The 27,298-nt window shown below is 44.9% G+C and overlaps 2 protein-coding genes across 8 annotated transcripts in view; one reads left to right on the plus strand and one right to left on the minus strand.

Moving 5' to 3' along the window:
* The window catches only part of GALNT7 (polypeptide N-acetylgalactosaminyltransferase 7), a 123,466-nt gene extending 108,088 nt beyond the window's left edge, over positions 1-15,378 (plus strand). For all 5 annotated transcript variants that reach the window (XM_057547707.1, XM_057547710.1, XM_057547705.1 and 2 more), the window contains 5 exons: positions 383-505; positions 3,900-4,118; positions 7,906-8,004; positions 8,683-8,811; positions 12,959-15,378. In XM_057547707.1, the coding sequence (XP_057403690.1) occupies positions 383-505; positions 3,900-4,118; positions 7,906-8,004; positions 8,683-8,811; positions 12,959-13,096 (708 nt within the window). In that variant the 3' untranslated portion in view covers positions 13,097-15,378. The remainder of the gene's footprint in view (positions 1-382; positions 506-3,899; positions 4,119-7,905; positions 8,005-8,682; positions 8,812-12,958) is intronic.
* Positions 15,379-20,173: 4,795 nt separating this feature from the next.
* On the minus strand, positions 20,174-24,989 carry HMGB2 (high mobility group box 2). Of its 3 annotated transcripts, none has more exons than XM_057549080.1 (5): positions 24,860-24,989; positions 24,310-24,490; positions 23,939-24,084; positions 23,679-23,853; positions 20,174-23,062 (listed from the first exon to the last, which is right to left on the minus strand). In XM_057549080.1, exons 2-5 carry the CDS (start codon positions 24,457-24,459, stop codon positions 22,901-22,903), a joined length of 633 nt encoding a protein of 210 aa, XP_057405063.1. In that variant the 5' UTR covers positions 24,460-24,490; positions 24,860-24,989; the 3' UTR covers positions 20,174-22,900. The 3 variants fall into 3 exon arrangements, with proteins under 3 accessions (XP_057405063.1, XP_057405061.1, XP_057405062.1); XM_057549078.1 differs by having other exon boundaries at positions 24,833-24,977; XM_057549079.1 differs by having other exon boundaries at positions 24,809-24,948.
* Positions 24,990-27,298: the final 2,309 nt, after the last annotated feature.

The raw sequence follows: 27,298 nt of genomic DNA on the forward strand, positions 1-27,298 counted from the left end.
CCCAGAGCTGCCCTTCAGCCAGCCTAATCTCCTGCTATAGATAAGGGAGCCTGAGTAGAGGCAAGCGGAGGCGAAGGAGCCGCCGGTTAGGCGGGTATGGTAACAACCCCCCAGGTGGGAGGAAGCGTGTTAGCGCTGGGAGAGATGAAGAGCGTTGGGACGCAGGAGTCTGCGTGGCTCAGGACGGGCCCCTGGGTGCCCTGTGCGCCTGCGTTCCCCAGCGGCCTCTTTGTTAGCACGTGAGCTTGAGAAACAAAAAAGTTATCGATCCGTTTAGCTGGTGAATTCCCCGTAGACCCTGTGTCTAATTTAGACTTCAGGTTTACGTTTACAGGACAGATTGGGCGTTTGAGACAGCTGCCACGTGTGTCTTTCCTGACAGATCTGGCAGTGCGGTGGCAAGTTACTGTTTGTCCCTTGTTCCCGTGTCGGGCACATCTACCGTCTGGAGGGCTGGCAGGGGAACCCTCCGCCCGTCTATGTCGGGTCTTCTCCTACCCTAAAGGTGAGTCTTCCGGTTAACGGCGGGGGGGCCAGGGAGCTGACACGTATGTGCCGCGTGGCCACTTAACGCCAGCTCGCTGGCCAGGCGACATCTTTTAATTAATTAATTAATTTATTTATTTATGGCTGTGTTGGGTCTTCGTTTCTGTGCGAGGGCTTTCTCTAGTTGCAGCGAGGGGGCGCCACTCTTCATCGCGGTGCGCGGGCCACTCACTATCGCGGCCCCTCCCGTCGCGGGGCACAGGCTCCAGACGCGCAGGCTCAGTAATTGTGGCTCACGGGCCTAGTTGCTCCGCGGCATGTGGGATCTTCCCAGACCAGGGCTCGAACCCGTGTCCCCTGCATTGGCAGGCAGATGCTCAACCACTGCGCCACCGGGGAAGCCCCAGGCAACATCTTTGAAGCAGTCACGCAGGTTCTCACTTTTCACTTAGACTAGACTTATTCATGAAACTTCTTACTGTTTTCTAGGATTATTCCTTGTATCCCACTCTGATTAGAATTCCATTATTGAATGGTTTTGAATGTTCTCCGTCAAGATATCTCAGATTTTAGAACTCCACTCAATATTCCGTAATGGCCTATATGGGAAAAGAATCTAAAAGAAAGAGTGGAAATATATGTATAACTGGTTCACTTTGCTGTACACCTGAAAGTAGCACAACATTGTAAATCAACTATACTTCAGTAAAAATTTTTTTTAAATAATGATAACTCAAATTTTTAAAACCTGACACCATGTAGGAGAGTCATTGAAAGGGAAATACCAACGTCTATTATTCAGACGTGAGTGAAACACTATTTTTGTTTGGTTTTTAAAAAGTAAAGTAATTATAATAGAAGTTTGTGTAGTAAACAAAATCACATTTTTCAACAGTGCTTGCAACAGGTGAATGAATAACTTTTGTCCCTCAAACCAGGGACAAACCAGGAGAGCTTCACACAGAGGCCACAGCCCCAGTGCTGGCAGGACGATGGCCTCTCTCTTTGATGGAACAACTTAGAAGCCCTTTGTTTGGGCGGCTTTCATAGACTCTGAGAGCATATGACTGTGGTGCCTTTCATTTTCTGGAGCCCTTAACCAAGTCAAAAGCAGAAGGAAGTCTATTTTTGGCTACGGATGCGACTCAGGACTCTTCCCCAAAGCGAGTAGATAACAGAAGCAGAGACTAGGCTTTAAGAACCAACACAGCCCTCTAACCGACCAAATTTTCTTTAGAAGTGGCCAAACGGAGCCCCGCTAGGACAGGGGACGAGATTTAAATCTCCGCAGTAAGACGGAGATAGCCGCCAGTGAACGCTGGGCCCGACGGCGTTGCAGGAAGACAGCCGCCCTTGGAATCCGCCCCACAACCACGAAGAACTGATGGAAAGTCAGGTCGGTTCAGGAAGGCCGGTGCTACAAGCAAACGGAAAAGAGGCGAGAGGGAGACACTCATCGCTGTCAGATGAACCAGCCAGCACAGCCTTCACCAGAATCACCAGCGCCTTCTGTCCTCCGCTTCTGCCCGTCCCCTCCACCCTCCAGGGCTCTTCCTCCAGCCGGTGGTCTTCTCTGAGCTGCAGACCTTTACGCTCAGCCGTCTTCCAGAACACCTCTCTCTCTTTCTTTTTTTTTTTCTTTTTTTTTTTGGTGGCACCGCATGGCATGCAGGATCTTAGTTCCCCGACCAGGGATCGAACCCGAGCCCCTGGCAGCGGAAGTGCGGAGTCCTAACCACTGGACCTCCAGGGAAGTCCCTAGAACCCTCCTCTTAGATGGCCCTCAGATGTTTCAGACCTGGCCTCTTCAGAGCTGAGCTTTTAACTTTCCCTCAGAGGCGGCTCTCTACCCTCCGTCGCATCCCTCAGGCCACCTCCACTCCCTGCCCGGTTATTCCCCTCAAATCTGAATCTGACGTCTGCTGCCTGCGAGGACCCTTCGGACGGCCGTCAGCTAATGGGTGACGTGCAAAGCCCTTGGAAACGATCAGTCGTATCACTAATAGCTCACACTTCGTGAGTGCTTAGTGTGTACAAATCTAAATACTTCGCACCGATTAACTTCTTGATTAGCCTCATCTTAAAATGAGGAAACCGAGGCAGGTTTTGTCTCAGCGAATCCTGCATTCCCGCTGTGGTGATGGACCTCTTTCAGGACTCCACACGCACCGTGCTTTGTCATATATTTGCACTGCTCTTTGCCCCGGGTCCCAGTCCCGCCTGACTGACGGCTCCTTCGGGACTGAGCCGTCCCCGCCCTCTCCATCCCAAATAATTAAATGCTCCTCCTTTTTGTTGCGGTAACCTTAGGCGTGTGCACTTAATTCGTCATGTTCACGAGTACCTGGAAGATGCGGACTGTGTCTAACTTTGGGTGGATTTGCAAGAATTCAAAATATTTAGCAATAATGTTGTGTGCTTTTAGGAGGCTGCCGCTTAAAACTTTTTGAGCCCACGGGCTTTTGCAGAAACATGCCCACGGCCAGGCGTGCACCCTTTTGATAGTTATCTTGTAGCCAAGAGAAAATTTAACCTGAACACTAGACGTTCCTGCTTTGCGGCCAGCGGGCCAAACCCAGCCTTTTTCAGTAAATAAAGTTGTGTCGGAACCCAGCTCTGCCGTTTGTTCGCGTGTTCCCTGTGCTGCTTTCTCACTGTAGCAGCAGAGGTGAGTAGTTGCAACAGGAACTGGATGGCCACCCGGCTGAAAAGACTGACTCCCGGGCCCTTTATAAAGTTCGCTGCCCCGTGATGTCTAAGCGCAAGGGCCTCGCTGGATCTGTGCTGCGTCCATCGCATCGATTCACGCCTACGAGCGCTCATTCAGTGAAACAGTAGAAGTTAGATCTTTGTCAGTTCTCACACGTCAACTTACATGATTGTTCTTTAGTTGCTTTTCAAAATGCACCCCCTGGGGAAACTGTCCACTTAATTCTGGGCTGCAGTGCAGTGGTTCAGGTGTAGCTCTTACAAGATGGGCAGAGCCACTTGCAGAAATGTGCTTGTTGTTTTCCCCAGTGGTTTCTGATGTGAGACCCCTCCCCCCGCACGTGCCAGCAGCACGGTCCTCAGAGAGGAGATGGTTGAGGGGTCAGGGGGTGCCCAGTGCCAGCCAGCCAGCCTGTCTCACCAGCCTCTGCGCTCAGCTCCATCAGCAGGAAAGAATGGATTATCTTAGAGTGTGGGACCTTCAGCGCAGTGACACCAGATTCTGTGTCCGTCACTCTGGTTGAACACGCGTGACAGGGACTTGTCAGAGTCACGAGCTCGCTTGCATTTGTGTCATTAAGTATCGGGTCCTATTGAAACAGATTTGTCGTATGTTGGTCATATTTCATATGTCGAAGAGAGGCTGTTTGTGACAGTACAAATATTCTTGGTTTTTATAATGACGTTAATTTTCTTTTTCCCAGAATTACGTCAGAGTTGTAGAGGTCTGGTGGGATGAGTATAAAGACTACTTCTATGCCAGTCGCCCTGAATCAAAGGCATTACCGTATGGGGATATATCAGAGCTGAAGAAATTTCGAGAAGATCACAACTGCAAAAGTTTCAAATGGTTCATGGAAGAAATAGCTTATGATATCACCTCACACTACCCTCTGCCGCCCAAAAATGTCGAGTGGGGAGAAGTGAGTATCAGCCGGGGGTCAGATCTCAAAGTGTGTGTGTATGGAGACTAAGCTTGGGAGAAAACAGAGCGAGACGGGAATGTTGGAGGAGAGATGAGAATTCTTGGGGGAAAGTTTGGTGAAAAGCTGTTAACCTCCCAGCCTTTCCACCAGACAGTTCCCCTGCACCGACCGCCCACCCTAAGTCCCTCCTGTCTGCTCCGCTCAGGACGCTCTCCGCTCCCTTCAGCTCCTGCCTTTCCCCACCCCTCGCCCAACTCCCTTCCTCGGCGAACTCCTACCTACCCTACTGCTGTCCACGTGGAGATGGCCCACAGTGAAAAGCCTTTCTATGCTTCCCCACTCCATCCCGAGACTCAGGCCTGCCATCCTCTCCTAACTCGGAATCACCATCTGTAAGGGCCCCGGGGCCCTGCTCACCGCCGTGTCCCAGTGACCTACGCAGAGGCCCCATGTGCAATAGGCACCCAGACAGTGAGGGTAACTGAAAACAGTGAAAACCAAAGGCCTTGATCTGTGTTGCTTTGTCTTTGTTTCTTCAAACTTGCCTCTGTAGCCTCCTTTCTTTTTTAAAAAAAATTTTATTTATTTATTTTTGGCTGTGTTGGGTCTTCGTTTCTGTGCGAGGGCTTTCTCTAGTTGCGGCAAGTGGGGGCCACTCTTCATCGCGGTGCAGGGACCGCTCTTCATCGCGGTGCGCGGGCCTCTCACTATCGCGGCCCCTCCCGTTGCGGGGCACAGGCTCCAGACGCGCAGGCTCAGTAGTTGTGGCTCACGGGCCTAGTTGCTCCGTGGCATGTGGGATCTTCCCAGACCAGGGCTCGAACCCGTGTCCCCTGCACTGGCAGGCAGATTCTCAACCACTGCGCCACCAGGGAAGCCCTGTAGCCTCCTTTCTGAATGCACCCACCCTTGTGGCTTATCTGCTGCCCTGTAGGTGCATTAAACTCGCCATGAACTTTCAAGCCCACGAGACCTTGCTTAGTTATGTTTTCAGCAAATAGTGGTTGAGGGCCTACGAGGTGCCGGTCACTCTTCTAGACAGAAAATGTGACAAGCAAGGACCTTCTCCTCTGGGACCGTGCATGCTAGTGGGGCAGAGAGAGAAACAGAAAACAAAGAGTGTAGTGACAGATGGCGGAAAAGGCTATGAAGGAAATAGACAGCTGCTGTTTGAGGGGACTCAGGGACCCGGTAAGGGAGGCTTCTCGGAGGAGGTGACGGTGGGTCTGAGATCTGAATGTGAGGAACCAGCGAATCAGAGAGCCGGGAAAGGGTGCTCCGGGTAAGGATGACAGTGTGCCTGCCGGCTGTGAGCCGGGAAAGGCTCTGCGTGTTTGATAAGCAGAAAAGAGGAGGTGAAATGAGGCGCAGGGGCAGGTGGAAAGGGCAGCCGTCCTCCTGAGAGTGGGAGGCCCCAGGAGGGCTTTAAACAGAAAGGTGATGGGATTCCATTTATGCTGTGTTTTCACTCACCCTACAGTGGGGCCTGAGAGTGGAAGCAAGGATGCGGGTTAGGAAGCAGTGGGGCGGTTCCAGGGAGAAGTGATGGTGGCTGGGACGGGGTGGTGACAGTGGAGGTGGCGGGACGCAGGCCCCGTCAGGGTGCTTAGTTCATCTGGAGGCAGCTCCCCGACAGGCAGGGCAGTGGAGGGTGTGGGCCAGCAGGACAGCTGGTTTGGTTTTATTTGAGTATCGGGTTGGGTGGCCGCCAGGGTGGGGAGGTCGGCAGAGGGGGCGGCTGGGGAGGGGCCCAGAGGGACCAGGGGGGCACGAAGAGCCCAGCAGACACCCCGCTGGGCCGTCCAGATCTCGGGCCCAGAAAGGAGGCCACATGTGCATCTAAAGACGTTTATTTGGATCCAGCAGCAGGTAGATTGTTTCATGGGACAGAATGAGAAAAATACAGAGGAAAGAGGCAGGATCTGTCCCTAAGGAGCCCCAGCACTTAGCGTTTGGGTAGAAGGATACCCACGCTCGCGCTCTCTCTCTCGCTCTCTGTGCCCCTCTGTCGTAACTCCCAACTAGACCGAAGCCCCTGGGAGTCCGGACCACCTTTTGGTTCTCTTTCGCTCTGGAGAGCACCTAATCAGCACACTGCCTTGTGCGTGGAAGGGATGGATTCTCCTGGAGAGCTTTTGCCCAGTAGAGGCTTCAGAGTGCCCCCTGCACAAGCTGAGGGCTCTCAAATGCCCCCCTTCAACCCAAATCTCTGTCCCAGAGCCCAGACTAGGGTGTGTAAGGCTGGACGCCCCCCGCCAACCACCCCCCCGTGCTGATGGCTCAGGCCCCAGACTCTGGCGCCTTCGTTGACGCCTCTCCTCTCACACTGCACAACCCAGTTCCAGAAACCGACCTCCCTCGCCCTGCTCTAACCCACCACGTCCCCCACTGAGACGAGCCCTGCCTGCCCCCGGTTAGCTGTCAACGCGGCCGCCGGACCGCGTCGCTCCTCGCGCCGAGCCCCGCGCGGAGGCCCCGGGCACGCCGAGGTGGGGGGCAGAGCCCTTCCTGGGGGCCCCGCTGCTGCTCCCCGCCGCACTGCAGCCCGGCCGGCCTCCCGCCTCGTCCTCCTCCCGAGGGCCTGCGCCGGCGTTGCCCTTCCCGACCCCGGGGTGCTTTGCCTGGGGAAGCAGCGGGAGCGTCTGCAGGCACGGCCAGGCCTTCTGTGCACCTCGTGCCCCCCAGGCACTCCCACCCGCCAACTTGCTCATCTGCCTCTTCTCCTCGGCTCTCACTTGTCACTTTCTAACGTGTCTGTTACGGTTTTGCGTATATTCGGGCTTGCCCTCCTAGAGCGTCAGCTCCCTGGGGCGAGGATCCGATCCATTTCGTGCCCTGGTGCATCAGAGCCTTCCGCATGCCTGACGCAGCACTCACGTGATAGCTGACGAATACATGAAAGCGTGAGCCGGTGAACAGATGGAACGTTCCGTCCTCCCTTTACGGTCTCACCCTGAACACGTGTTCGGTTTAACCTTCCCCGCTCTGGCCCCTGCACCTCACAAGCCACTTCTGCACCCTCCCTGCAGCTTCCAGGGTGAACCCCTGCCCTGTCCTCTCCGGGGGGCCGCCTCCAGCACCGCCCGCATCCTCTCTACAGACAGCAGGGCCTCCGACCCTGACTTGCTTCTCCTCTGAAGCTCTTACCGTCCTGGGTGCTCTAGTCAGTGTTTGCCGACTGAAGGAATGAATAAAGCATTTTATCCAAATACAGTAGTAATTTATAATTGAGATATAAACCTGTAATAGTTCCAATAAGGAAAAAGTTGTGGGTTTTTAGTTTTTTGTTTTTTACAAAATGTGCATTTCAAACATGGAAACGCGTGTTTGCCACCCACCTGCGACATCCATAGTCAGAGAGCAGCCTCACTGCCCAGGCCCCTGGGGGCTGCTGCCAGGTGTGGGAGCCTTACCTCCCACGTTCACTCTGGCCTAGACCCGGGGTCCAGTGTCTGTGACCACCATGGTCAGCTCCCTTTGCTCTATTTCCTTCTCATTCACGTGAATGATCATGAATCTGAAATGGTACTAATGGTATCTTTTTATTTTTTTCTTCTGTGGTATTTTATCAAAATCTAGAGGCCAAGACCCTCCGTTGGAATGAGCTCATTCCAGTGTTGACTTCAAGACTTAAGTGATTTCAGAGGTAACTGTAGCTCCGAGCTCCTCAAGGCCTGACAGGACAGTAGGGACCCGGTTAACTCGAAGCTCTCTGATGCCACGTGAGAGCTTCTTAGAGTCTAAACTGTCGCCTTCCCTGTGGTTCTCTGTTCATTTTTTTTAGATCAGAGGCTTTGAAACTGTGTACTGCATTGACAGCATGGGGAAGACAAACGGAGGCTTTGTTGAGCTGGGCCCCTGCCACAGGATGGGCGGGAATCAGGTAAACAGCCGGGCTTTGCGATTAATTCCGTCGGCGCTGGAAGCAGCTGGGCTGACCGGGCACGGGGTTTCGCCTGGTTTTCCATTTGGTGACTGTGATTGTTTGGTAAAGTAAAACATTCCGTGAAAAACTGACAGTGCTAAAATGTTTACTTAAATGAGGGGATAAGAGCAGTCCTGGTTTTCATGTAAGCAACCAGAATCTAGAATTTATGTCCAATGTAGGAGATTAGAATATATTCTTGCATGAGTGTGTAACTATGTAAGCCTAGCTCCCTAACAGTATTATTTGCAGATACTGTTCAGTACCCACATCTTCCCCCCAGTAGGCTGGGATGCTATTGCCAATCATGTATATTTCACTAGCATATTCTCTTACTTCCTTATGTGAGTATTTTTCTTGTCTCTGATTTACATTGTGAAACATTTTCAGGTCTGTTTCCACTTTCTTACATTGTTTGTTCGAAATTCATATGTTAGTGACCCATTCTGTATCTAAGAGGCTAAAGAACATAATCCTTTAAGAGTTAGAAGGGGTCTTTACTACCATGAAAATGAATAATTCCTGTCTTCGGACTTAGAATTCTGAACATACAGAAACATGGTAGAGAAATAGGATAGTCACTGAGTTTTAATTATAGGAGTTAAGTTTCTTTCTCTCTTTCTTTTTATTTAACAGCTTTTCCGAATCAACGAAGCCAATCAACTCATGCAGTATGACCAGTGTTTGACGAAGGGCCCTGATGGATCCAAAATTATGATTACACACTGTAATCTGAATGAATTGAAGGAATGGCAGTACTTCAAGGTAATCTGTGTTTCAGTTCTGAAATACATGCTATTTCATTTTAATAACACCTACCGTGTGGAATTTAGACGTATAAACCTTAAAACCTGCATTCACGCTGACTTGCATGTCCGTCTCACTCACTCATTTGTTTTCCTGAGCACTAGTGACTCACTGTTCCACACTGAAGCATCACTTTTATCCTCTGGTGTAGTATTGTCATGGAAGGAGGCCACCTGGAGTGCATGCAGACCCACTGCTAATTTATCAACACAGGAAAACCAGTGTTCCCTGAGGCAGTCATCACCATTGTTCTAATATCAAAATCCGATCTTTTTAATCCAAAAGAGTCATTCATTAAAATTACGTATATAATGTGTAAGTATACCTACGTATGCCACATAGAAAATATTGCGTTTATTTTTGCATTTTATTTTATTAACTTTTAAAATATTGCTGCCTGTTGTCCAGCAGGTGGGGATAGAGACGAACAAATAACGTGTTGGACTCTAGGCCTTCAAAGCTTCTCATCATGGCTGCTTGCTAAATGCAACAGGATACATGTCGCCTGTTGCTTGTTTTAAAGGTCATGTTTAGTTTCTCACTTGACTCTGCGGGAGCAGTTTTTCTGTTTCAGCTGTGAATATTCAGAGTTCTGTGCCAGGTTGAGGATTCCAACATAATAATGTTTTCTGAATAATTTTCAAAGTCTAGACTTGGCTAAAATAAATCAATTTATTATGAAACAAAAAGCTGGGGAAGCTGCCCCAGATTGAAAGAACCTGGCAGCCCTGAACTTTCTTAACACATCTTGTGTTCACTGTCATGTCCTCCCTGTCAGCAAACACTTGTTTGCCACATAGTGATGATGTTATGACCCAGCTGAATATTTCCAGTTACCATTGTGCATAGATAATTACTATGAAGTGGTAAGTATGTGTCAGTTGCTGATATTTTTCTTATAACAAGTTAGGAAGGAGAAGATGAACATAAATCCCAGAGAAGAGAGCATTTATTTACACAAAGAAAGATGAATAATAGCAATAAAGGCTAGGGGTGAGTAAGGACAATATTAGTAAACTAGTAAAAGGAGGTTAGCAGATGCAAAACGACACAAGAAAAAGTGGATAAGAATGGAATGTACATATTTTAGATATTTTAAAGAGCACAGCACTGAATAACCGTTTGTGCATCAGACATTACGAAATATTCACTGGGGCCCTTCAAAAAATATCTAAAGCCCATCATACTATAATGGCAGAGAAGGGAAGAAATGCAGAAGTAAAAATAAGCAAAATGCCATAGGACAGCAAAAGAGAGATTAATAGGAGGAGTTATTTCTGATGAGTTTCATGTAGGAAGTATCACTGCACCAGGTCTTGAGGTATAAAAAGGCTTTTCATGGATAATAAATGAGAAAACGGGTGAGCAGAGGCGTGGCACCAAAGTGTAGAGAATTCTAGGAACTGCGTTTGGTCTGGTTCCCTAAGTTGTTCTCCATGGGAAAGAGCATGGAACTTTGTTTTGTGGGCTTTAGGGAGTGACTGACATTAGTTAAGGATCACAGTGATAGGAAACAGTGGATACTTTTAGGAAAATAATTCTGGAAATATTGTCAAGTATGGACTGGTGAGCAGGAGGCCAGCTCGGTCAGTGGTTCTCACTCTGCTCCGTCTCTGGACCCCCTTTACATCCTTACAAACCACTGACACGCTCCCCAGACAGATTTGTTTTAGAGGTTACAGCTAACGGTATTTCCTAAGTTGGGAATTAAACCTGAGAATTGTTGTATTTATGTATGTATTCACGTAAATGTAACAATCATAACCATATTACATGTTAATATAAATAACACTTTTATAATCCCCCCAAAAGTGAGAAGAGTGGCATTGTTTTATAGTTTCACGAACGCCTTTAATGTCTGGTTTAATAGATTCTTATTCTGCTTCTGCGTTTAGTTTGATGCGATATGTTGCTTTAGTTGCGTATTTGAGGAAAATCCGGCCTCACATAGACGTGCCGTTGGAAAACGAGGGGTCATTTAATAGCCTTTTCAGATAATTGAGGCTGTTCTTCTTCAGTGCTACCCAAGTGTGTTAAGTGGTAGTTTCTTAAAAGCTTTGCAATGTAGAATCTGGAATCCTATCGGTGAACCTTTTGTTCTTTGTTGCATTAAACCCACTGGTCTGTCTTACACCGGAGTGGATCTTTTGTAGCATCACACATTCGCTGCTCATTTGGAAAACATTGGCTCACTAAGTCATGTGAATCTTCCAAACGATGGCACGTTTCATCATACAGTGCCAAATAAATCACAACTATAACCACTGATTTCATCAGAAAAGTCTTTAAATCTTGTGCAGCTGTCAAGTTCATGGTAATGGATACAAGTTTTCTAAAACTCGAATTTTTGCTTGAAAACTCAAATTTTATCAATGGCAACAGATACTGTCAGCTTTATATTGTTGTTTTTTCCTTGAAGTGGTGGGCTCACTTTATTTTCTGGAAAATGTCTACCCAGTCCCAAGTTTGCATAATTGTAATCTGCCTGCAGGTTGTCCTTTCAAGTCAGAATGACATCCCACGAGAGAAGGAGGTCGTTCAACCCTCGGGTCCCGACAACTGCTCATGTGCTGTCCACTCTTCCCATACTATCTCATAGGGTCAAGATTTAATAAAACTAATACATGGACACCAGGGGGGAAAGGGTGGGGGGTGCACTGGGAGATTAGGATTGACAAATATACACCACTGAGTATGGAGTAGATATCTAGTGAGAGCCGGCCGTATAGCGCAGGGAACTCTACTCGGTGCTCTGTGGTGACCTGGATGGATGGGAGGGAAATCCAGAAGGGAGGGGATATGTGTATACATATGGCTGATTCACTTCGCCGTGCAGCAGGAGCTAGCCCAACGCTGTGAAGCAACTATACCCCAATTAAAAAAATAATAAATATTTTAAAAATTAATTTAAAAAATTAAAAATAGGAGACGATCTACATCCCAGGGCCATTCATTATGAGGATTAAATGAATTAATACACGTAGAGCATCTGGTATGCGTCTACCTGGCATAGAGCAAGTGCTCAATCAATGTTAAACGTTATTATCATTAAAAAAAAAACCAAACTGGGCTTCCCTGGTGGCGCAGTGGTTGAGAATCTGCCTGCCAATGCAGGCGACACGGGTTCGAGCCCTGGTCTGGGAAGATCCCACATGCCACGGAGCAACTAGGCCCGTGAGCCACAGCTACTGAGCCTGCGTGTCTGGAGCCTGTGCTCCGCAACAAGAGAGGCCACGATAGTGAGAGGCCCGCGCACCGCGATGAAGAGTGGCCCCCGCTCGCCGCAATTAGAGAAAGCCCTCGCACAGAAACGAAGACGCAACACAGCCAAAAATAAATTAATTAATTAAAAAAAAACAACAAAAAAAACCTAATACGTTTTTACTGCTTTGTCAAGGGCGTTCTCAAGTGAAACTGGCTTTTTTTTAATTGTGAGGGTGCGTCCATGGAGAACATGACTGCGTGATTGATGCTACGCCCGCCCCCCCCCAGCACGTTCACCCAGCATGGCTTTTGCGCCATCAGTATAAGTGTCCATACAATGAAGAAGGCAGATGGGGCTCTTTGTATTATTATGAAATCGTTTCGACCTTACAGACCCAATCTTAGCTAGTCTGACAACCACACTCTGAACAGCCCTGAGCTGTACTGAAGGAACCTCCAGCAGGTGACCAGGGCTCGACCAAGGCAAGGGCGGTGGGGAGGGGAAAGGATGCAAGCTCAAGCCACTGCAGATGTCCGTCCTCAGCCAGTGACTTGGAGGAAGGAAGGAGGGAAATGCAGCCTGAGCTGTGCTGTCCTGAGCACGGGAAAGCTGGTATCGTCATTAGTAGGATAGGAGCTAGAGGAGCAGGTTTGGAGGGGAAGATGATGAATTTAAGTTTGTATGTATTGAATTGGAGGTACCAGCAGTACATCATGACTGAACAATAACAGGATGTAGAAGACTGACGATCAAGAGAAACACAGACTCTGGGGTGTGCCTGGTTCATGCCTACCCGATTCGCTTGAATAGTCTTCTTATGAAAGCCAGGCTGTGACTTTGTCTGATGTCAGTGATATCACACAGTGCAAATGTAACACTGTGTTTCCCTGTGTTTTCCAGAACCTGCACAGACTGACTCACATTCCTTCCAGAAAGTGCTTGGATCGCTCGGAGGTCCTCCATCAAGTGTTCATCTCCGACTGCGACTCCAGCAAAATGACTCAAAAGTGGGAAATAAATAACATCCATAGTGTTTAGAAGGAATGAAAGAAACCAATAACCTACCTACTGACACGTAAATTTATACAGGACTGAAAACCTCCTGAAACCTGCTGCAACTATTGTACAGCTCCAAACCCAGAGGCTCTTGAGGAGTCTGAGGACATTGATAAACTGTGATTTTACGATAACATTATCATCTGCAGTTACTGTTTACAAAACTGCTTTTACCTTAAACTTTGTAGATGTTTACATCCTTATTTTTGTTTTGTTTTAAGATGATGTTGGTAATCTGTGCATTTAGCTCTGTTTTATTTAGAACAGAGTAAAAAGCATTGTTGTCTTTTTGGGATTACACTCAGGGGTCTGAAAGGCAGTTTGATTGTTTTTTTTTTTTTTAACACACTTGAAAAAAGGTTGGAGTAACCAGATCGTCATATGTAACTTGGTGATTATCAACCTGTTGTATCTTTATTTAATTTTACATCTTTTTGAAGCACTGCCACAGGTTATTAGCCAAGGTGGCCTTCCTTCACAGTCATGCTGCTTTTTTGAAAGGTGAATTTCAACACATTTAGTGCCTCTTTTCATTTCTTGGTATATTTCAAGAGCTTTTGATGCAATTTGTAGGATGTTGATGGAATTGTCACCTGTCTGAGGAATACTTTTACCACTCAGAACTGAATTAACGTGCTACCATTTGCTCTGAAATTGAATGTTGTATTGCTTGAAAAAAGAAATGACAAGATGGAACATCCAAAGCTATTCCGTAGGGTTTGAAGACTGTATGGCATTAACTCCCCTATTTGCTGGCATTCCCAGTGTCCTCTGTCAGTACCAACTCCTAAGGCAGCAGGGGGTCTACTAACTAGAGAAAAATGTCCCCTGACATTGGGGATTGACTTTTCCCCATTCCCTGTCACCATAGAAAACTATAAATAACTAACTCTCAGTTTTGAAACCTTGAAGAGGGGTTAACAAAAACAACAAAACACCACTGTAAACACATCAAAGGTTTGTTCTGACCGAGGTGAGAATTTCCAAACCCTTGTTGGATTAAGCCTTACAAGACTACTGTGTGTTACAACCTAAGCTGTGCAATTTATGAAGCCAAGGGTGAATAGACGTTTCATTTATATCTTCATGAAATTCCCTGCACAGTTTTTAAATTTTAAAAAAGGCTATTTAAAAATATAGTTCGTTAACAAATATGAATTCTGTTAGATTATCTGTTAGTTCCCTAGTGTTTCTTATTTTTTTTTGAAAGCATATTTCTATTAGTATTTTTCCAGTGAAAAGAAGACTTGTTTGAATTTACACATTTATTAAGATAGTACCTACTAGAAGAAAACCAAATACTCCAAGTTGTCAATAGATTTTAATTGCTAAATAGTCTTTTATTACCTACAAGGTTAAATGCTGTGTCGAATGCAAAACAAATTTTTTTTTAAATGATGAGGTAGGGAATGGCAAGTAAATTAAGCATTTTTGATCCTGTAATCATATCAATGAAAGGAATTCACAAACTACTACCAGAGGGAAATATATTTAATTAAAGCCTAAAAAAGAAAAGGGAAAAAACCCTACATTTGTTTAAAAAAAAAGCCTACAGATTTGTTTCTTCCAAGCTTAGCTCTTAACTTCAGAGAGTCAAAGTTCAACATCCTAAACAGAGTTTTATTTATAATTTTTGAATTGCCAATTTGTATTTTGCTACTGATCTCTGATCAACCATTTGAACTTTCATTCATCTCTAGGGATGTTTAAAAAGGAATACATTTATATGATTATATAACTGCAAAATAAATCAACTATAAATAAGAAACTAAGAGAATTGGTACTTTAATTACTTGTGTGTTTGCAAAAAGGCTCCATTTTCTTTGTTGAATAGATTATAACCTTGTTAACTATGCATAGGCCTAAGAAAGGTGGCACATAAACTGTGCATGTAAATTTTAAATGGGTATTTTGTGCAATTCGTTAAGATACTCTATAAAAAATGATTCTATATATTGAAATCAGAAACCTTACCAAACACGAAAACACATCAGAAGCTGCTGCCATAATGACTATTTTCTACTGTAGGCTGCTTTGGAAATAATTCCCATATCCTTGCTTTGTAAGTTGATAATATCACTATGCATTTCTACACATTTTATAAATTTGATTTATGCAGATTTTGATACACTGTATGTTTCTGTAGAAATTGTATAAATATTCAAAATTTTATTAGGGATAAATTTGAGAAGTTTATGTATATCTTAATTCTGGGTTGCTTGTTTTTTAGGTGAGAAAAAAATAAAATACTGTATTTTAATCCATGGGTTTTTTTAGTACTTGCAATCATTTCTATATCTAAACACTGCACATTTGAAATAATTACTTGACTTTATTGTTTACAAGATACACTAACATAATAGTTAAAATATTATAGACCACAGTTATATGTTGAGTATGTGCTTGAGTGTTGGTTAGAATTCTGCTTAGAATGTGTTTAGAATACTCAGAGCTTACCTATCTAAGAAGGAAACATAAAGGCTTATTTTTGCCCCTGGTTGCCTATGTATAGAAAATTTTTAAAAATCACTTACCAATTACAAAAAACAACCCAGCAACGTATATCTTCCTTGGCAGTGTATTCTACTAATCATTGCCCGTTGAAAGCAAAAATTTAAGTCAAAATTCTTTACAACCTGATAGATCAAGTGAGTAGAAAGAAGGGAAGCCTACCAACATGAAGTGAGAACTGGGCCGTAGGACCTTGCAGCACAACCCACGACATCTCAGGAGAAGGTACGGCTGCCAGCTTTCCAGTGAGGGGCCATGTTGGTCTGGGAAGCTCAGCTGTTGTCATGGCTTCATTTCTCAGCTGCTGTGCCTGAGAAACGTGGAAAAGTGACAGAGCACCAGACTGAAGTGAATGGGGGCTCATTTATCTCCTAAGAGATAGCCTTTCACAGGGATCTGGGAATATGTTTCATCATTTCTGGACAGACTGTAATTGGGGGAAAAAGCCACTTAAAATTCAATGGAGAACATGACAAGTACCTGACCTGAGCCAGAGGGCTAATAGGCCAGTAATTGGGTATGTGAATATTAATCCATGTGAAAGCACTTTTAGAAGTACCGAGCACTATGAGAATGCATATTATTCATTAGAATCTGTTGCCAAAAAATAAAAGTCAGAATGATTTGGGGGGACCACTGTCCCTGGGAGTAGAGATTAACAGAAGGGCTGTTTCTAAACTAAATTCGATAATTGCTTTGCCAATCTCCTTTTTCAGATTTTGAGGACTTCCCCAGCGGTCCAGTGGTTAAGGCTCTGCGCTTCCACTGCAGGGGGCGTGGGTTCGATCCCTGGTTGGGGAACTAAGATCCCACATGCTGTGCGGTGGGGCCAAAAAAAGACTTTTTAATTTAAAAAAAAAGAGTTTGAAATGCCTATAACTGTGGTTGGTGGGTTTTGGTTTTGTAAGTGGATCAGGCCTTGGGCCCGTGTCTGAGCAGAGGTGGCATAAGGGCACCTTAATTTTCATAACAGAATATTACAATCTGCTCATCTGAATAGTATGGTATGGTGCACTTGTCTGCATTCGAATCCCTGTTCCATTGCAAATTACCTGTGTGACCCTGGCAAGTTATTGATGCTTCTCTATGCCTCAGTTTCCCCATTCGTAAAAGGGGGGAAATAATAGTCCTGTTTTATAGGATTTTTATTAGGCTTGTATGGGTTAACATACATGAAGTGCTTAGAATAGTTCCCAGCATATAATCAGGGTAATATAAATGGTAGCTATTGTTACCTGGTTTCAAAGTCTTAAAATCAGTCTTTAATCAGAAGAACTAAGACAGCTACACTGCAGACCCTCTATAAAGGCTATGTGTGTGTGTGCCTGTGTTTCATATGTGAGATATCATTACCTCCACTTTCCAAGTGAAGAATTTAAGCTCATAAGTTAAGCATAAACACTGGGGGTGAAATGGTTATCCATAAGAGAATAATTGTTATCTCTACCTCACACCGTTCATGTGTAGAACGTAGTTTTCAGTGGTCGAATTTATAATTTAACCTTTGGATAGAACTAAGTGCATCTGGAAGAATGTCTAAGATAGAACATTCTTTAAATTATCTTTAAACGAAATTTCTCTTGGGCTTTTGATATGAGCAAATAAACTCCAGCTGTCTTAATGATTAAATGCCCAAAACAAAACTAAAACTTTCAGTAGAAAATAGAGATGAATAGACTTCCTCATCTGGCCATAGCATAGTAATTGTTACTGCCCTAAACAGAATGCTGCTGTCCTAAACAGCTATAAAACTGAACAAAATATATGCAGCAGCTGTTTTCAGGAATTGGGTAACAGGCGAAGCAGACTGTGATAACTTGAGAGAAAGGAGGCACACAGGGTGAACCCCGGTTCAGCATGTCTGTCTGCCTGGAGAACTTTTCCCACCACGGTACAGGAAAGTGGAGCTCAAACCCTGGTGATTTGGCCGAGCTGAAGAGGATGCAGAGACAGCTGGAATTGACAGGGCAGGTCACTGGAGGGGGCTGCACTTGAAAACCAGGAGACGTGTACAGCAATTTTTATAGCACTGCCATTTATAACAGCAAAAGCTCCAGGAACAGCCTAATGACCCATCAACAGGAGAGTGGATCATTTGTGGTATAATCACATGACAGAACGTTACAAGGCAGTGAAGGTGAATGAACTGGTTAAAAACAAGCCAGTAGGGTAGTGTTGAGTGAAAAGGGCAATTCCCAGAAGACTTCATTCAACAAATAGGTTTTGTAAAATCAAAAGCAACTAAAACGTACAGTAAGTCACGCATTTATATGTGATCAAATATACGTGGATAAAATGTGATTGAATAAGAGGTTAACTTATAGTTACCAGACAAGAAAGGGAAGAGGGGTGAGACAAATTAGGGGTATGGGATTAACAAACTACTAGAGGTAAAAATAGATAAGGAACAAGGATTTACTGTATAGCACAAATTATACCCAATATCTTGTAATAACCTATAATGGAGTATGATCTGCAAAAAGACTGAATCACTATGCTATACACCTGAAATTAACACAATATTGTAAATCAACTATACTTCAATTAAAAAAAAAAAAGGTTAAATAACTTGTCCAAATTCCCAAATTTAGTACTGGAGTCAGGACATAACTCCAGTACTCAGTATCCCCAGAGCCCTGTGGGAGGAATGTCTATTGTACTTTCCACATAATTAGTTTTCCTCTCTACCTAAACTGTTAAGAATCTCAGAAGTGAATCTGGTACTCTTATCACAGCAAATATATTATTAACACATACATATTGTTATGCATACTTTTAGCTAATATTTATTATTCACTATTTCTTGCCACTAGGATGCCTTAGATGTTTTGTCTCATTTAATGCTCAAAAAAAAAATTCTGATTTTAACACCTGAGGAAACTGAAAGGTTACACATGAGGTCTGATGTTACCAAACTGATAAGAAACAGCCCTATTCAAACTGATCTGATTCCCAGTGTAAGCTCATCAGCTCACTCTTGATTTCTTTCATAACTTCATTTTTCCTTTTGTATGTCTGTATTTTACATAGTTTGTTCTTTGTATAAGCCATCTCACCTTTATTGCAAAAATGTAGACAATCAATAACACATGAATGTATGAATTACAATTTTGCTTTCTCTTACCTACTGCCCTAGGGCACTGTCCTAGTTGACTGCTGTGTCTTCCTGAAGAAAGGAGACGGGACCAGTTCTGAAATGTGATGCTACATACTGCTTAAAAGGTTTTTTTTTTTTTTCCTTTTAATGTGACACTAATCGTGCTCCTGAGCCACTATTCTATAGACATGTTAACTCCCAGGATGAGGCTAAGAGAGGTCTGCGCTGTCCTGAAGAACAAAGGCTCAGGAGCCCAATATTCCATTAAGACCTCAGAGACAATGTCTATTTTTACCTTTACAACAGGATAAGAAGTTAGATGAGTTTCCAATCAGGGCGAGAAGGGTTTCTAGACAACTAGGAAAATAATGCTTAGCGGGGAGGCCTGTACTTAAACTTTTACCAACAGCCCTAACTCAAGTAAATGTTATTAATAATCCTACATTTACCTACACTAATTTATAGAAGTGGCAAACTGGTGACCCTTGACAGAATCTTACCTACAGACATGTTTTCTCTGAGCCTGACATTTGAATTCATTGCCAATATTTACAATTCAGATTTCACATTTTTTAAATATCTAGAATTCTGGTTCCACTTGAAAATTTGGGAGATTTGGGAATCCTAGACCCACACATCCAGCAACAGGACTGAGCTAAACAATGGCTGTCCCCTTTATCTTGGGCATTTATGTTTACAAATGTTTATAGGACAGCTACTCTTTCTGGCACGAGGTGTACAAAAATGGCTTATTGCTAGAGAAAGATGTTTTATTTTTAAAAGGACTGGATCTTGTGCATCGGCAAAACAGGCCCTTTAGCTTTCTTCTTGCTATTCCCCAAGAAATAAAATCATTACTGCTTTGTAAACATTTTTAGTGGCATACGTAGTAATAGAAAGTCAGCTTTAAGATAATGCTGTTTGGCTAAGACAAACTTATGGTTTAGTACTTACAGTAAATTATGCTGTTAAAGAGCAAAACACAAAAAGGCATACTGTCCCATATTGAGCAAGTTTGCAAGTTACATAAGGGACCTCAGGATCTTCTAACACAGCTTTTATAGATTAAAAGACCAAAAGTAGTGGCTACCATCCGGAAAGAAATTTGAGGCCCTACTTCAGTTCTTGCACCAAAATAAATTCCAGAAGGATCAAAGATTTAATTAAATAATAATAAAAAGTAAGACAGCAAAGACAATTTTTATAATCTTTGAGTGGGAAAGGCCTCCCAAGGCCACTAGAGAATAAATTTGCCTACATAAAAACAAATCTTTGCATGAAAACAAGCATCATAAACAAAGTCAAAAGACAACAGAGAAAAAAATATTTACAATGCATGTCACAAAGGGTCATTTTCCTTATTTCCCACAAATTACTAATAAGACCAATGAGACAGAAGACCACAGGAAACACTAATGGCTCTTTAACATAAAAATATGCAGAATTCATAATAGGAGGAACCATTTTTTATATAAGAGAATAGCAAAGATTACAAAGTTTGAGAATGATAATGTTGCTGAGATGAGGAAATAGACATTCATTGCTGTGGAGTATACATTAGTAAAACTTCTGAGAGCAATTTTGGCAGGTTTCAGCAAGTTAACAGCACGAGAGCAGGTTCTGGCATATACCAAGTACAGGTTTTAGCTATTATAATTAGCACAATTTTAAATGCACAAACTTATTTAAAGAATTTTTTGAAATCATACAAGGATATTCATGGCAATGTTGTTCTTAAAGCAAAAAACCCACAACCATAACTATCTTTAAGGAACTGGTTAAATTGTGATCTATTCAATGGGCTGCTATGCAGATGGCTATTTAAGTGAAATGTGGCAGCTCTGTTGTGCTAAGAGAAGAATCTAAAATGATGAGAATTAAGGGGCAGAACAACATATATAATAAGCTTCCTTTTGTGCAACATTGATATATATGCACATACGACTATTGTGCTTCAGCCTCTCTTGAAGGGTAAATTATTACATTACTGGAGTTGCCTCCTGGGAGAACCTGGTAGTTGGAAATCAAGGTTGTAAACTACCCACTATATAGCCCTTTTACATTTTATACCATCAAGATATGACTTATTTTAAAAAAGAAAAGGGGGGGCAGGTGGTTTTCATAAACACACCCCCAAGTACTGGCTGGCCTGGGATAGAACCTGATTCTTACCCCTATTTCAGAGCTTTCCAACATAACCACTCCTTGAGGTCATTTAGTCCTGAAAACAAGGGTATTTTAAATTTTGATCCACACTTAGAGAAAATATCAAATATGAGGACTCATCTCAAATGCTGAGATTATGGAACAACCCTTGATTTTAAAAAATGAGTCACTCTTAGACATTTAAACTATATTTCATTTAAAGAACAGAATGAAAGCAAACACAAAAACTCCCAAAAAGAAAGGTGACAAGGAACCAGATAGGTCTGCTTCATGGGTCTAAGTTATAGATACAGAAATCCTTAAGAAATAGACTCTATTTCAATTTTAAAAACTCCTACTTAATATCTTTTCTATGCATTAAGTACTGTTGTAAATACTTAACATTCTCATTTAATCATTAAAACACTGCGAAGTAGGTACTGACACCCTACACAGATAGAGGGAAATAAGCCCAGAGGGAAAGTCCATACAGCTAGCATTTGGTAGAGCTGGGGAACTGGGATCCAGACCTAGGCGTGTCTCTAAAACACCTTACCCCCAATTTTTTAGCATTAAGTCACCTAACACCAGGAAATATTTTTTAAATACATAAGCTAGTTTTCATTTTATGATCAGCAAAAGCCCCGAAACAACAACTGTGATATTAATGGAGGGCAATCTCTAAGAGGTCTGAAGATTCTACTTGAGTCCATCTGCTTTGGGAATTATGCTAATACCTTACCTTCCGTTTAACAACTTTGGTTAGTATTTCCTGTGTCAGAAATAATTCCAAATATGGCATAAGATAGACAACCAAGGCTCCCATGGTTGGGTAATAATTTTGGCTTCTATTTTTAATACTTGATAGGTAACCAAGATTGTCAGGTTTAACTATGAAACTATCAACAAATAGGTTTCTTCTATAATCTCTTAGACAACAGATGGCTAACTTTCACTAATAACTTGATAACTATTTACAATAGTTATCTAAATTCAAATACAAGCAACTGCTTCCTCAAATGAGCATTTCCTAGTAACTGCTTTCACCTGTAAATAAATAGCCTAGTAAAATCTCGCCTAACTACAATCATGGAAAATCACAACAACCATCTCAAAAGCTTTCTTGGGTTAGTTAACGAGAATTCTAGGCTTAAGACCACACTGATTTTTAAGATTTAACTCAAAATTCACTCTGGTATTCTACCCCAAACTAGATCATTATCAACAGAAAATGTAACCCTGCTCCTATTGTTTTTAAAAGTTTGTGTTTTTAGGTATGGATTCACTGTATGAGCTCCTCTGCCTCGTATTAAAAAGAAAGTTTCTCTCAAAATAAAATGTTAGCTAAAAAAAATGGGACAAGTTAGCTAACAAATGAACATAAATGTCAAGAACAAACCTTGCTCATTTTATAAAACTGCATATATTTTTAAAGTTCATTAAATTCCACTGCTGCTTTTTAAAGAACACTTTGTAAATATGAATAATATGGGCATGTTTGACTTTTAAACAAACGTTATACTGAATCAACCATGTCTGAGAACTATTAGGCAGAAAAACAAAGAAAAGTTGACATGGTTCCAGACCATGACTTTTAAAGCAAAAGCTAATTGAGCATATACGACAAAGACAATAGAAATAATATACATAATTTTATTACAAAAATTTTTTTTTTAAAAAACAGAATGCAACATTCTCATTCTAGAAAACCCAGAATTCACTATTGGTACTAATTTCTATGAGTTTGCTGTGCTACCATACACAAGTCAAGAAGTTAAAGAAACCATTAAATATTCAGAAACATTCAACATCAGAAGCTTTAAAATCTAACTGTATGTAGTAGCCCCTCAAAAAGCTACAACCTGCACTTTTAAAAAAGTATTTTCTCTACAAAGAATCTTATCAGCTATACAAAAATCTGTACAGTTTTTATACTGAAGCTAATATTGAGCTGCACTTGAATTCACATTCTTAGCAGAACCATTGCCTGAGCACACACGCACACTCCACACGCATCATTACAGGATAGCCATTTATTCCTCGTCTTCATCCTCTTCCTCCTCGTCTTCATCTTCTTCCTCCTCTTCCTCTTCCTCCTCATCTTCTGGTTCATTCTTCTTCTTGGAGCCTGTTGGCCTGCCAGGGCCCTTCTTTCCCGCTTCACTCTTGCCCTTGGCACGGTATGCGGCAATATCCTGAAATATTGTCAAAAACATAAAATCGTCATCCGGTGTCATTACTCAACCATGAAAACCACGAAGTTGTAAACAATCTAAGATTATTGGCCAATAACCCTGATGACCATCTAAAACTTGGTTTTGAGATCATTTGTTCCCTCCAGGCCTTAGAAAGCTAATGATGTAAAATGATGGGGGTGTATCAGGTTGATGTCTGCCAGTACTTTCGCTACCGTTATCTGTTAGCGGCACAGAGCCTGTCCCCTGACTTCACCTTTTAGATACGCCTACAAAAAACATTTAGCCCTCCAGCCTTCTCAACTAAGAGATGCATTTTACCCCAAATACATCTGAATGCAGCAACCTCCCAGGGCTACAAACACCGGCTGCCGTCCAAAGAAAGGAGATGCCAATTAGCTTATACTCCTTCCGCGTCCAACTCTCATTAGACGTTTTCAAAGCAAAGCTGACAACCATTAACACTGAACCGCGGAAGGTTCCCCACTTGCTAGTCAGGGAGAACTGACTACAGCTTTTACCTATTAACATACAGCTTCTACCTGCTTCTAACACCCTCATTTAGAAAAAGTCCACCAGATTTCAACCTTGCCTCCAGAAAATTCACACAACACACCTTTTCGTATTTCTCCTTTAGCTTAGCTGCTTTCTGTTCATACGGTTGTTTGTCTTTGGCTGACTGCTCAGACCACATTTCACCCAATTTTTTGGCAGTATCGCCAATGGATAAGCCAGGGTGTTCGCTCTTGATCTTTGGGCGATGTTCGGAGCAAAACAGGAAGAAGGCAGATCTGAAAGGAAGGAACAGAGCTGTAATGACCTGAATGAAAAACCATGCGGGCCATTCAGTTGACTGAAAAAAACAAAAAAACTTACGGAGGCCTTTTAGGCGCATTGGGATCCTTTTTCTTTCCCTTCTTGTCACCTTTGGGAGGAACGTAATTCTTCATCTCCCTGTCATAGCGAGCTTTGTCACTTTTTGCCATATCTTCAAACTTGGATTTTTCCTTGGCAGACATGGTCTGTGGGCATGAAAGCAGCAGTGAAAATGCAACACTGTAAACCGACATCCAGCCCCGAAAAGGCAGGGTTCTCTTCAGGGCCACATTTGCCTCCGTCGTCTTAAAATACACCGGCACCCCGAAGTCCTGTGCCTCAGACTCTGAATAAACACACTGGGGCCAGTCGGCGGCGGAGGCAAGTTCAAAGTCACGGCCACCTGCCCGCGTGAGGACCCTCGCGCTCACCTTCCATCTCTCGGAACATTTCTTGGAGAACTCGGCGAAGTTGACCGAGGAGTCGGGGTGTTTCTTCTTGTGCTCCTCCCGGCAGGTCTGCACGAAGAAGGCGTACGAGGACATCTTGCCCCGCGGCTTGTTGGGGTCGCCCTTCCCCATGATGCTGCTGCGGCGGCGGCGGCGCGTCCACCTGGCGGGAGAGCGCGGCGGGCGCTGGCGGGCGGGGCGCCTTCCCGCCCAAAAGCCGCCGCCCCCCACCCCCCGGGCCCGCCGCCCCCGCCCGGCCCTTCCTGACAGGAAAGCCCTCGGCTTCCACGCCGCGAGCCCTGCTCCGAGCTGCCGCCTCGGGCCCCGCGTTCAAAACACTCCCGAGACGGGCCCGGCCGAGCTTCCCGCCTCCGCAGTCCGGCCCGCCCGGCCCGCACCCGGATCCCGCCCGCGGGGCGAGCCCCGAGAGCCGCAGGCGCCCGGGCCGGCCGTGAGGGAAGGGGGCCGGCCGGCCACGCACCCCAGGCCCGGAGCCGGCTCTTGCCTGGCGGTAGCTTTTCCTCAGAGTTACCGCGCAGCGGCCGGGTCCGACCGCGACACTCCTAAACGCAGCTCCGGCGTGAACTGGTATGTGGCTAACGCAATCCTCCGTCTCTTGTTTTGCAGACTTCTCCGCGCCACGGCAACTTGACGAGCCGGGCCACAGGCCACACCCCCCGCCTCTCCGATTGGCCCTGGGGATTATTCAAACTCGGAGAGGCCCCGCCCCCTCGCCACGGCAGCTTCCGAATGGCCGGTGTGCCGCCAGGCTCGTCCCCCCGGCCGCAGCCTAGCAGGTTCGGTGGGTCGCCCGGGTAGTTAACTCCTAGACCCGTTAGAACCGGTCAGGAGAGGAATGTGCTGCTCGATCCTGATTGGCGGCCGGAAGAGGGTTTGAAAAATGGCGGGCCTAGCGCTGACTGGCTGGGGCGGGCGGCGGGGGGCGTGGTTGGCCCGTGGAGAAGCCCCGCCAGATTTAAAAATACCGTGTCGCGAGTCCACGGGCTGGTCTCCGGGGTCGACGGCGCTCTGTTTGCGGGCGTTGAGGGGGCAGAAGCGGCTCGCCCCGCCGACCCCGACGGCGGACCAGGTCCTGTTTGTCCCCCGCCCCAGCGCGGCCCACAGCCCCGGCTCCCGGAGCGGTGGTCGCCGCCCCGTCCGGAGAATAACAAATACGGAGGCTGAGGAGCCTGCGCTGCGGCCGACGGCCGGCGCCGCCGGGTGTCGCTGAGGCTGGGGTAGGACCCGAGGAAGATAGGTGGCGGGGACCGGGGAGGGGCGGAGGGAGCCATTCCCGTTCCCATGGGGGTACCGCACGCCCGCGAAGCAGGGCGGCTTCCGCCCACAGAGTCCCCGAGGGGCCACTCCTCCCTCCCCCTTTGTCCCGGCGTCTAATCCCGGGGTAAACAGCCGCCCGCGGGCGGCGGGGCGGGGCGGGCGGCGTCTTCCCGGTCCCGCCCCTGCATCCGGGCTCCGATCCCGAGCCGAGGTCCCGGGGCCGGGCCCACACCCCATCCTCCACCCCTCCCTCCACCCCTCAGTCCCTCCACCTGAGCGCTGCGACGCCCCTCCCCCCCGAGGCCAGCCCGCTGTCACCGCAGTGGTCACTGTCTGGTCCCCGCAACGCGATCGTTTTTAAAACCTTTTCCCTATCAAAGATTCCCTTCGAGACTCACGTGAAAGCTCTGCACCCCCCGTTGCATTTATGCGCCAAACTGCGCTCCGCGGCGTTTCCAGGCTCCTCCGAGCCCAAGTTAAGAATCTTGGCTTTAGTGTCCGGTGAGAGCGCAGCCGAGCGACCTTAGCTTACTGCTTCCAGGCGTCACCAGCCGCCTTTCCCGGGGTAGGAGGACGTTGACTGACATCTTATGCTATTTCTGTGTTGTGTTTAGTTTTGAGGGTTATTTTTTCCTCTTGGCCCATATGTTAACAGTGACAGTTGGTTTCAACAGATTTTAAATATTCTTGCTTTTCTCAGTAAGTTCGCTGGCATTTGTTAGACTGTGTGCTCCTATTTGGTTTGGATACGGTGATCATACTCGCTAGAACCTCAGTTCCAGCAGCTATTTTTCTAGATTTACTAATTAAAAACTAGGTTTTTGCAAACGGAAATGGATGTTAGTTGCACAATATTGTGCATGTCCTCAATACCACTGAATTTTAAAATAAACTTGAAAAGTAAGGCATCAGTGATCTGTTCATTGTTATTTGAATAATGTATGATTTGTTTTTTCCATTTGGATTTTTGTGTGCTTTTATAGCACGGTTGTAACTGTGATCTTATTTGAGAATAGGGTCATTGCAGATGTAATTAGTTAAGATGAGGTCATACTGGAGCTGGGTAGGCCCCTAATCTAATATGGTCGGTGTCCTTGTTAAAAGGGTTTGTTTGGCCATAGAGACAAGCATGGAGGTAAGATGATGTGAAAAGACACAGGGAGAAGATGGCCATCTACAAGCTAAGGAGAAGGGCCTGGAATAGATTTTTCCCGTACAACCATCAGGAGGAGCTAACCCCACTGACACCAATTTCCATTCTTTATTCCATCACAGCAGAGAACAGGAAAACATTTCTATATTTAATCTGCATTTACCCTCCATGCCAAGACTCCACTCTGCTGTACTTCCTGACCTAAAAGTAACATTGAGATGCACAGTGAAGTCATAAATGAAATAAGGCTTAAGTGAGATCTAGACAGTGGTTGGTTATAGAACAACTTTTTTTTTTTTTAATGGAAACTATATACAGAATCTGGTAGCACACACAAAAAAATCTAATCCCAAAGGTTGTTCAGAAAAAATGGATTAAATATACAAGAGGCCTAGTTCACTATTATGAATTACTTGGTATATTCATTATGTCATGACTAATATGACAATCAGAAAACTGAAATGTCCTATGAATAGGTAGTACTAAATGTGTTTCTCATTGTGCCACTAATCCTGTTACGGTTCTAAATGGGAAAGTAAG

This window comes from Balaenoptera acutorostrata, chromosome 6 (genome assembly GCF_949987535.1).
Source record: "Balaenoptera acutorostrata chromosome 6, mBalAcu1.1, whole genome shotgun sequence".
In the NCBI taxonomy this organism is placed as follows: domain Eukaryota; kingdom Metazoa; phylum Chordata; class Mammalia; order Artiodactyla; family Balaenopteridae; genus Balaenoptera; species Balaenoptera acutorostrata.

Excerpts from the sequence above, each read along its gene's own strand:
- HMGB2 (XM_057549080.1), bottom strand. The coding sequence starts at position 24,459 with ATGGGGAAGGGCGACCCCAACAAGCCGCGGGGCAAGATGTCCTCGTAC. Across the intron at positions 24,085-24,309 it reads AATGTTCCGAGAGATGGAAG|ACCATGTCTGCCAAGGAAAA; the intron begins GTGAGCGCGAGG and ends TCATGCCCACAG. Across the intron at positions 23,854-23,938 it reads AATGCGCCTAAAAGGCCTCC|ATCTGCCTTCTTCCTGTTTT; the intron begins GTAAGTTTTTTT and ends CCTTCCTTTCAG.